Source organism: Telopea speciosissima, chromosome 8, assembly GCF_018873765.1.
Source record: "Telopea speciosissima isolate NSW1024214 ecotype Mountain lineage chromosome 8, Tspe_v1, whole genome shotgun sequence".
Lineage (NCBI taxonomy): Eukaryota > Viridiplantae > Streptophyta > Magnoliopsida > Proteales > Proteaceae > Telopea > Telopea speciosissima.
This window is the reverse complement of record NC_057923.1, coordinates 55021103-55031423: the sequence shown is the minus strand read 5'-3', so window position 1 is coordinate 55031423 and position 10321 is coordinate 55021103. Positions and strand designations below refer to the sequence as shown.

Genomic DNA, 10321 nt, shown 5'->3' with positions numbered 1-10321 from the left:
ACCAAGACCCTATTTTCCATTTTGGAGCTTCTATTTGTTGTCATGCCTGGTAACATTACACTTTATGATCTTTCTATGTGGTACAAGGGTGCATCCATTTGCAGAGGACGGTGACATTTGCAGAGGACGGTGACACATTAAATTTCAACGAAAAATGAGCATAAAAAGTGAACTAAAATCTGTCCCTGTTATTAATATTTTAATTTATAAGATTATTATTACCACAAGAGGGATTTGAATATGAACAATACCGTAATTAAAAGGGAAAATGTTCTTAGTGGGGAGAGCAGGCCCCGCCCAGACACAGTGGGGTGCAAATGATCGCCCTGCTCCCATGAAAATCAGAAATTCCACCCCGAGATGCCAATGCACACTCTCATTGGCTGCCACACACGCATAACCCCTGTGCTCCCCCATAGAGAACACTCTTCCCTTTATGGGAGAAAGTTCTCTGTCCGGGAGTGTGACCTATGCCATCGCTCCCATGAGTCTATCTCTCTCCACATATTTATCAGGAAAAGTGTGGCGCATCCATGCTTCTACCCAAGTTAATATAGACACTATTCTATTGCCCTTCAATCTATCGTTAGCTACAAAAGAAGCTAAAAGAGAGAGGATAATGACCAGCTAGGGATCAGGATCGTCTCCAGGGTGCAGGGAACGGTCAAGATGCTGCCAGCCGTTGGGCTCTGTGTGCATGCACCGAGATGTGTGTGGCACAGCTCAACCGTTAGATGCCCCCTGGCAGCACCCTAGGGGCACGCCTCCCTGGAGACGAGCTAAATTCCTTTTTTTTAGGTAAAATAAAACTTTTATTAAAATCTGGAAAAGCAAGGAAAACACATAAGAACTGTTCATAACCTTCCTACAACTATTTAGCCTACCATGATGGAAAGGATTACACCATTGAAACTTTGAAAATATCATGTCTCCACAGCAACAAGAAACACAAATGTCAAAAGAACACCCCTTCCTCCAACCTCACAAAACGTAAAACTTATTCCGCATTGCACACAGATAGACGTAAGCTGCTATCGCTTAAAAAGTGAATGGGGCGTAGAAAATTCCTGACCTCAACAGGACTCTTTCTCATGGACGAACACTTGGTCGGCATATTTCCAGTTCATAACATTCCATATGCTGTTCAAATAGTCGGGCCTCACATTTTTGTACTGCACCATGAGAAGCCAAAGATTGCTAGTTAGACACAGATAATATCTATATCAAAACAGAAATCAACAAAAATATACAGAGAAACACCTAAAATAGGCTATTATAAATTCATATTCATCAATACAATGTGCATTGCCCAATATAGTCATGGTTTCAACAGGGCTAATCTACAGATGACAAGGAATATAAAGGAAATGTTAGTTTTGCCTCCCAATGTTCAGAATGAAGGTTCTCGAGAAATGGAACAATGAAGCTTTAGGCAACTTCTTTTAAGAGGAAGTGATGAAAGCATGCCTATGCACAACTGAAACAACAGGTAATTGAAATTAATAAGGAAAATGAACTTCAAAATCAACAAGAGAACAGGAGAACTGAAATTGGCTTAAAAAAGGTGATAGGAACACAGAATAAGAAGAATGAACAAATAGAAAGGAAATAGGTAATAAATTCATATGATTTTCCAAGCATTGGCACAATACCCAGCTCAGAAATTTGATCAAGAGTGCAACAATTATAATTTAAAGGGTTTTTTACAATTACCACCCCAAAATCTTTACTATCTACTATTACCCCCCTAAAAACTTTCAAACAACTGTTACCCTCCTCTTATACATACTAATTACTAACTGACCCCCACCGTTACATTTTCGTAACGGTGGGGGTTAGTCGTGACGGTATGCCATTGTCATGAATTTTCTAGGACCAAAATGCCCTTTTAGGGTGGTAATTGTAAAAAAAAAAAAAAACAAAAAAAAACCCATCATCGTCCTTCTCCTCCTTCTTCTCCTTCTTCCTCCTCTGCGACCCCAAAATGTGGCTGCCATCAAACCAAAATCAAAAACCTTGGATGGAATGAAACCACGCCACGAAGTCTCTCCACCTTGCGTCCACATTTGCTTCTCTCTCTCTCTCTATCCCTGTAACTCGCACCTCACTCGGTCTCTGCTTCAAAAATCTCATCACAACCCCTCCATCTCTGCAACTCAAATCCAAACCCCAGAAAATTTTAGTCTCCATTACCCTCTCTCCATCCTCTCTGCAACCAAAAATGCCTTCAATACCTGAAGAACCCCTTCTGGCCCCAAACCCAGATCGATTCTGTATGTTCCCAATCCATTACCCTCAAATCTGGGAAATGTTCAAGAAAGTTGAAGCCTCCTTCTGGACCGCAAAAATAGATTATAATACTAAAAATTAACATTCTTTCTTTATTTTTTTTGGGGCCATTATTGGTGGTACTGTAATTGAAACCATATTTAGAACTCACCTCTTGTTCAGTGCTACAGAGTGAACAAATGACCCGGATAAATTTAAAATGCCAAATTCAGTAATGGAACTAAATACACATGGAGAATCAAGAAAACTACCAGAGAGGTTGATCTGTCCCAAGAGCTCCGTCACTGGAATGAAACCCTAACCCTCGACGAGAAACATTTCATCACTCACGTTCTCGCCTTCTTTGCTGCCTCAGATGGAATCGTCCTCGAAAACCTTGCTGGTCGGTTTATAAAGGAAGTTCAAGTAGTTGAAGCTCGTGCTTTCTATGGTTTTCAGATCGCAATCGAGAACTTCCACTTTGAAATGTACAGTCTTTTACTTGAAACCTACATCAAGGATTCTTCAGAGAAAGATCGTTTGTTTCGTGCAATCGAAACAGTTCCTTGCGTGAAGAAGAAAGTCGAATGGGCTCTTCGGTGGATCGACGGCTTAGAATCGTTTGCAGAACGTATAATAGCCTTTGCTTGTGTTGAAGGGATCTTCTTCTCGGGGAGTTTCTGTTCGATCTTTTGGCTCAAGAAGCGAGGGTTGATGCCTGGTTTGACCTTCTCGAACGAGTTGATCTCGAGAGACGAAGGGTTACATTGTGATGTTGCTTGTTTGCTCTATGGGTTATTGAAGCAGAGACCGAGTGAGGAGCGAGTTACAGGGATAGAGAGAGAGAGAAGCAAATGTGGATGCAAGGTGGAGAGACTTCGCGGCGTGGTTTCATTCCATCCAAGGTTTTTGATTTTGGTTTGATGGCAGCCACATTTTGGGGTTGCAGAGGAGGAAGAAGGAGGAGGAGAAGGACGGTGATGGGTTTTTTTTTTTTTTTTTTACAATTACCACCCTAAAAGGGCATTTTGGTCCTAGAAAATTCGTGACAATGGCATACTGTCAGAACTAACCCCCACCGTTACGAAAATGTAACGGTGGGGGTCAGTTAGTAATTAGTATGTATAAGAGGGGGGTAACAGTTGTTTGAAAGTTTTTGGGGGATTATAGTAGATAGTAAAGATTTTGGGGTGGTAATCGTAAAAAACCCTAATTTAAACTACATAAGTTTTGATCAAAGGAAGAAAGGTGCTGCCTTGGCAAATGAACACCAAATGCATACAAGAAAAGCAGTAGGTTCCAGAATGATCTCTCCTTATCCTTGTGGTAGTTTTCCAAGTTTAAATCATTCAAAATAAAATCAAAATTGCCGCCATCTTTATACAACAAACAACAACAAACTCAACCTTATCCTAACTTTATGGGGTCGGCTACATGGATCCAAACAAAACAAAGTAGGTAAAACTGAGGTCTAAACGCAAAAAAAAAAAAGGATGAGAAGAGAGGGATGGGAAAGGAGAACGGAAATAAAAAATCGAAAATGACAACTGAAGGATTGAAAATAAAAGGAAAATGAAAGATGAAAGTGTGAGGAAAGAGGCACTGCCCAGCAAGTCAGGAAAATCTCAGCTAGATGGGGTCTGCAACATGGATGCAGCCATCTTTATAATGCACATCTAATTCCCCAAATCCACAAGATCATACGTTTGATAGAGACCGCAAAGTTTTTGCTACATACTACTCCATGCCATTTAAACAGAAACAACAATTTCCATACTATTTTTGGAACAACCATTTACAAAGAAATTTTCTTGACTAGCAGATTTAGCTTTTGCCTGAACCCTCACAATTCACAATAATGTTGGAAGTGTTTATAATGGGGACTTTGGAACTACCAAGTATTAAAACGTGTCTAACTCGAGTCAACTGCTACATATGGTGATTCAAGTAGAGAAGAGTTCAGGAGATTTTTAATGTCCACCACTGCAGTCCAAGAAGCCAACCTGCCTTCATTTATAGAAGCACAGGAAAGAGAGAGAGAGAGATAATGGCATAATAAAAGCAAGTAAAAGATTAGATGCAGTTCAGGATCCAAGTGTGAATCTACATAAATTATGGGGAGTAAATGAGAATCAAGAAGTGAGCAAGGGCAAAGCCAGACTTCTAAAAATTTTTTTTTTTTTAAGGGGGAAGGTGGAATTGAGATCCAGCAGCAAAATGTATAAAATAATAGATATGACAAATTGAAATGCATGCAGAGGAGGAGCACATTGATTTAGTGTTTATGAAAGACACGATCACACTCCTAATCCATCAAGGTAGAAGGAGCTTGAGCAATATCAACTTATCAAGAGAATCATTGCAGTTTGTCACCTAGAAGAGGATAATGGATATTCTAGGCAGTCAGAGCCAGCTACATAGTTGTTGTGATCAGAATCCATTCAATTAGACTATTTTTATCCATCCATAAAGGATAAAGTCTAACTTCCACGGAGCAGTACTAACATCAAAGGTCAATCTGAATAAAGTTTGATGGAGACGAACATTTGGATAAATATTTGAGTCAATGCTGGAGACAAAAATGGCCGGGTATAAAACTCTAGATTAGGATTCTGGACCTACATAGGGACAATAGTGTAAAAGTGCCAAACAGAATTCATACACAGGTTATACATGATGTACAAATTCTTGTTATCCAACTCCAAATCTGTTAAGTGTGATTCTTTGGGTAAATGGAAATACTGCCTGGGATGATCTGAATTGCTTCAGCCACCTGATTCAAGTTATCATGGGTAAGAAGAGTTCCGAAGGCAGAAAATTTACCTGTAAGTAGTAAGCATGCTCCCAAACGTCTATTCCCAGCAAAGGAACCAAACTTGGCCCTTGCGTTACCAGCGGATCCTGAAAAAAGACTGGGTTGGTCACCATGGTTTATTGAAAAATGGAATATAATAATATACTCCATTAACACATTTTCATCAATTACATTTTCTCCAAGTAGATCACCCAAATTTAAATAATATAAACCAAGATAGCCCTCACCTTTTTATTTTTTATTTTTTACGTTTTTCTTTTTCCCTGGAGCTATATCGACTCTAAAACCCTAAAGGCTTGGAAACACTCAAATTATGATACCCATGTAAAATGTTTTATGTTTTGCACACCTAAACAGACAACTAAATAGGTCCAGAAGCAATGGCTAAAACTTCAGCAAATAAGAATATATATTTCGATCATATGGCCAAATGGTGCTAGCAACAATTTATCCACCTTACCTATCTTCAGTTACGAGGATAAGATAATCTTGCCATCCCCATTTACCCATTTAGACAAGGAATGCTCACAAAAATTCACATATACCAAATATATATATATATATATATATATATATTTATTTATTTATATATATTTATATCTTTACCCAATGCCCAGCCCATGTACTTGTAAGCAACAAAGATCCCCAATCCAAATGGTTACCAGAGCATCTTTGAGGCTTTACCTAACCTGTTTACCTGCCGGGTAAAGAGATTTTTGCAAAGCCTTACCTCACCTGTTAGTTAAGGGTGAAGACAGCCCAACCCCTTAAGGGCAAGGCCATTTAGAAAAATAGAATCTGGTAATGTTTACCTGATTTGGGGTGGTTTTAACCACAAGCTTCTTCGACTCCTTATCTAGACCTAACCACTGCAAAGGGAAGACAAATGGAAGAGGGGGGTGGGAGTTTTAAATCAGAAAACATTATCTAGACATTGACAGATTCAATTAAAGACAACAAATGAAACAGAACATATCGAATATCAGAACTCGGACAACCAGCAATACATACCACCCACCCAGAGCCCTGCAAAGCAGCACCCTCTGCATTCATCTTTTTCACCAGAAATTCCAGGGAACCAAAATCTTCGTCAATAGCCCAACCAAGGGCACCTTTTGGAGGCTCACCACCACCTTCCTGCAAAAATATTTCGATGCTTCAGGACGTCAAAAAAGCATAAACAAACAGACAAAACAAACAATATACTCACATTTGCAGGAGCAAGATTTTTCCAGAAGATTGAATGGTTGATGTGACCTGCAAGTGGAATTAATCAAGACTAGGCAAGGATGAATGAAAAAATAACAATTATAAAATTTAAAAAAAAATGCCCTATCAATAACATTGGTGCAAATGAAGATGAATTCTACATTAAGGACGCATATGAGAAGAAAAAAAAGATAACAGTATTGGTCCTAAATAAGTAAAGCCAAGAGTTAGACAAGCAAAGGTATGAAAAGCAGTTGTGCACAGCTAAAGAAGACAATAAAAACAATTACAATTCCACTGAATAAATACTCTGCCAAATCAAACCAGATTCTATGTAGATCCAAGATTCCAACAACAATACATTTGCAAGACGAAGAAACATCCAACAGCAGCCAGCCATAAAGTCCCATAGAGCCCAGCACCTTAAAGCCCTCTTGCGGCTTATAGGTCTGGGCCTAAGAGCCCTTCTTATGCCTTGCATAGGAAGTCTTTTAGTAGATTCTTTTAAGTTTTGTTTCTACTACTTGTTTAGTAGTAGTTGTTGCTGTTATATCACCATATATTAGGTTGCTATTTTTGGAGACTTTTATTTCTATAATTGAGATTACACTTGTTAATAAGAAAAGAGGGCAGAATAGAAGCCACGACTTTAACAATCCAATTTGTGTTGCTATGACTACATTGTCTGTGTGAAGCAGTGTTGTAGGAGACAGTGAACAGGCTGGTGGGAAGCTAGTTGAAGCTTGGGTGGGAAATCCAAGTTGGCTCTTCTTTCTTCTATCCTTTTGTTTCATTGTTGCCTATGGTATCCCGTAAGCCCTTCCAAACTTTATTGTATTTCCCTTATTGTTGTTACCTTGCTGCTCTGTTGGCTTTCATCAAATATTCCACTGTTGATGATGAGACTTAACAACTATTGAAGAGTCTCTGATTTAAGTAGTTAAACCAGATCTGCAGCTCCTCTAATGCTTGTTATTTCCACCCTGTTTAGGGATATTTTGCTGTATCTTCTGACCTTCAGATCTGGTTCTTAAATTGGAAGATTGTTCACTGCTCTAAAAGATGAACTTGACTGTGGTATGGAGGCTTTCTGTCTTGTGGATTGATGGCTATTGTTAGTCTCAAACTGCACCTCAGTAGCTAATTTTGTGAACTGTTGATCTGAAGTGCCAAGCCATTAGATTGGTCTACCTTCTACATATGGTGAACTAATCATGTTGTGTGGATTATAATCGTGTTTTCATGTTATTCTGCCATGTGGATGCTGAGGTATAGCGTTGTTTCTAAATTTGAAAAATAGTTTCTATTTTATTTCTTTGCTAATAACTTGAGATCCAACTGTGGGAACTTCATTTTTTTTTTTTTTGGTGGGGGGGGGGGGGGACTAAATTACTGCTTCTTACATTCAAATGATCTGAATTTGGGGTCATTCTAGACCCTAGATTCAGGCAACACCCAGAAAACTAAAATAATGGAGCAAGATGCTACGGCCACCCATAATAAGAAGAGAGTAAAAGAAAATAAGTTACATTAAACTTAATATATGCCCATCAACAAAGGCCTGACATGACACTGATAAGCCAAAAAGTTCACAATGACATAGGCGAGCCCACGTTATGTTTGGTTTGGATTCTGATTCTGAAGTCTGAATTTAGAATCAGAATCATGTTTGGAAGGCTACACATTGACCGAATTCTAAGGGTCAGATTCTTGAATTAGGCCTAGAATCCAGAATGAGGCCAACTCTCGGATTTTGGCCATTTTCCTGAAGGAAGCCAGAATCTAATTGCAAGCCAATTTGTGGTAGTAAGTTAAAAGGCACATGGATGCAGTGAGAGTAAAGAGCTCATTTGGCCATACGAAGCTCAAAATACACAAAAATCAAGAGGTTGAACGGTTTTCACTATGCGAACTGTAAAAGGGGGTTTGAGTGGAAGTTTCGGATCTCTCCCATGTCATACCGCCATCCCCAGCAACAGGGAGTTCTATTTCATCTCTCTCTACCCTCCCCCTCCCGATTGCACAAGGATGGATCTGCAGGTTTGCTTCTTTTTTTTATTGCCATTTTTTCAGCTAATTCTTTCTGTCCCTTCCCCCCAATTTGCTCATCGATGGCTCCGTAACTTTTTGCAATTTGCAGGCTTCTTTTTTTTTTTTTTTTTTTTGGGGGGGGGGGGGGATGTCTGCTGACTAATTTGAGTTTGCGATAAAGGGTTGTGATCCAGAATAATAATGCCACCAAACATGCTTCCCTGAATCTGGCCATGAGAATCACACAGCATCAATTATGCTTTCCAAACGCTATTCTGGCATTCCTAGAATTTGTGGCAGATGCAAGGATCAATTATAATTTCCAAATGCTATTATGGAATTCCAAGAGTTGCGCTAGAATTCTAAAATAGCCCCTGAGCAGCCCAAACCAATTAGAATTTACGACCACAGGGCACCGTTTGGTAACGTTTCTGTTACACGAGAGTTATCCTCTCTCTCTCTAACAAAATCTATGCTCATCGACCCCAGGCTCAGTTGTAAGAATCACGAAGTGGCTCCTATTCTAAATTGTACATCCTTTACATGTTAGGAGAGCCTTCATCCTAGACACATCCTCAATACTGGAAGCTGCTACTCCCTCAGTCCAGATAACTGAGCTAATTGGACTCATGAGTGCAATAGAAATCCTTACAACTAACCCTTCATTATTCTAACCAAACCATGAGATGCACCCCAACCTCCAGAGACAACAGTGTATTAAATTCAACGAGATTAAACGGAAAAAGCCTCGTTAAAGGTTTCCAATTAGCAAGGGAGCTCCATCTGGGAAAGGTTCTCTCTTTCAATTGGGGTCCCAACAAATGCTCATTTGTATCAATTCTCTAAAGGAAGAAAGCCCATGGCGTTCTACTTCCCTGATTCTGCAATGTATAATACCTATTACTGACTGCCGACTCAAGTAGCATTCGTATTGCAAACAAGTTACTCCCAGTTTCCCAAGGAGGTCCACCCTGTTACAAAAATCTAAAGCTTTTCAACTAGCTAAGCTGTATGGCTGAGAAAATTGCTTCTGTCGACCGGATCTAATATCGCTCAACACGATTATCCTCCCGCACCCCTCTCACACACAGACACACAAAGACAAACACCATGTATTAAGTATGCTATCAATTCAGTACAATTAAAAAGAAGCAAGAAAATTTCAAACCGTATATCAAGAGAAACCATAAAAATTATCTAAAATCCCAAACCGAAAAGACCAAAAGGCATGAAATCAAACCTCCGCCATTGAATTTGATGGCGCTCTGCAACTTAACCACAGTTGACGAATCGCCTTTGGCCATCGCTTCCTCAAGCTGTTCGAGAGACTTATTATAGTTAGTTATGTAGGTCTGATGATGCTTCTGGTGATGTAGTTTCATAATCTCCGCACTAACGAAGGGTTCAAGAGCACCATAATCGTAAGCAAGGTCAGGAAGGGTAAACGTCTGCAACTCACGAGCATGGCGAAACCCTAAACCAATATTTCTTGCCTCTTTCTGAAAACCTGAAACTGATGCTAGGGTTTTTCTGCAGATGATAGATCGAAATGCCATTGCTGTCTCTGTGTGCACACTAAAGGAGGCTTCCGATCTCTTTCGTTAACAAACCAAGGAGAAAAGCAAGTGAGGGTTTTGGAAGAGAAGAGGGCATATTAGAGGACAGTGGTGAATAACACGTCTAGCCGACACGTGGCGCAATGCTTAGCCTTTTTTTTTTTTTAATTGACAAATGGTGAGATGATTATAACACCTACCTGCGGTTGAATAGGCATCTTCTATGATCTAACGAATCATTTTATGAAAGGGACGCGCCATCAATAAGGACTTATAAGACGGGAAAAAAAAATCCTCAATCCTATGTTGGGCCGCAATTTTGTGGTGCTTTGCAATTCGGGCGTGAGAGCTCAACACGTGGAAGATACAACATCCAACGGTGTCAAGCTTCAAAAGAAATTAAAAGAAAAAACTAGTTCAGTTGAGCTTGCACCATAGGACC

General features: G+C 39.6%; 2 protein-coding genes across 2 annotated transcripts; one reads left to right on the top strand and one right to left on the bottom strand.

Moving 5' to 3' along the window:
• Positions 1-835: 835 nt before the first annotated feature.
• On the bottom strand, positions 836-9955 carry LOC122671685 (superoxide dismutase [Mn], mitochondrial-like). The gene is made up of 6 exons (XM_043869055.1): positions 9564-9955; positions 6294-6340; positions 6095-6220; positions 5896-5952; positions 5092-5169; positions 836-1172 (listed from the first exon to the last, which is right to left on the bottom strand). Exons 1-6 carry the CDS (start codon positions 9877-9879, stop codon positions 1074-1076), a joined length of 723 nt encoding a protein of 240 aa, XP_043724990.1. The 5' UTR covers positions 9880-9955; the 3' UTR covers positions 836-1073.
• On the top strand, positions 1299-3192 carry LOC122671065 (ribonucleoside-diphosphate reductase small chain-like). The gene is made up of 2 exons (XM_043868156.1): positions 1299-1369; positions 2502-3192. The coding sequence occupies exons 1-2, from the start codon at positions 1299-1301 to the stop codon at positions 3190-3192; spliced, it is 762 nt and encodes a 253-aa protein (XP_043724091.1).
• Positions 9956-10321: the final 366 nt, after the last annotated feature.

What these genes read in the sequence shown, in the direction of transcription:
- LOC122671685 (XM_043869055.1), bottom strand. Translation starts at nt 9,879, where the DNA reads ATGGCATTTCGATCTATCATCTGCAGAAAAACCCTAGCATCAGTTTCA. An exon ending in CATCAAATTCAATGGCGGAG is followed by an intron (nt 6,341 to 9,563) that starts GTTTGATTTCAT and finishes TTCCACTTGCAG; the next exon opens with GTCACATCAACCATTCAATC. An exon ending in AAAATCTTGCTCCTGCAAAT is followed by an intron (nt 6,221 to 6,293) that starts GTGAGTATATTG and finishes ATATTTTTGCAG; the next exon opens with GAAGGTGGTGGTGAGCCTCC.
- LOC122671065 (XM_043868156.1), top strand. Translation starts at nt 1,299, where the DNA reads ATGTGCATTGCCCAATATAGTCATGGTTTCAACAGGGCTAATCTACAG. An exon ending in ACAAGGAATATAAAGGAAAT is followed by an intron (nt 1,370 to 2,501) that starts GTTAGTTTTGCC and finishes TGCCAAATTCAG; the next exon opens with TAATGGAACTAAATACACAT.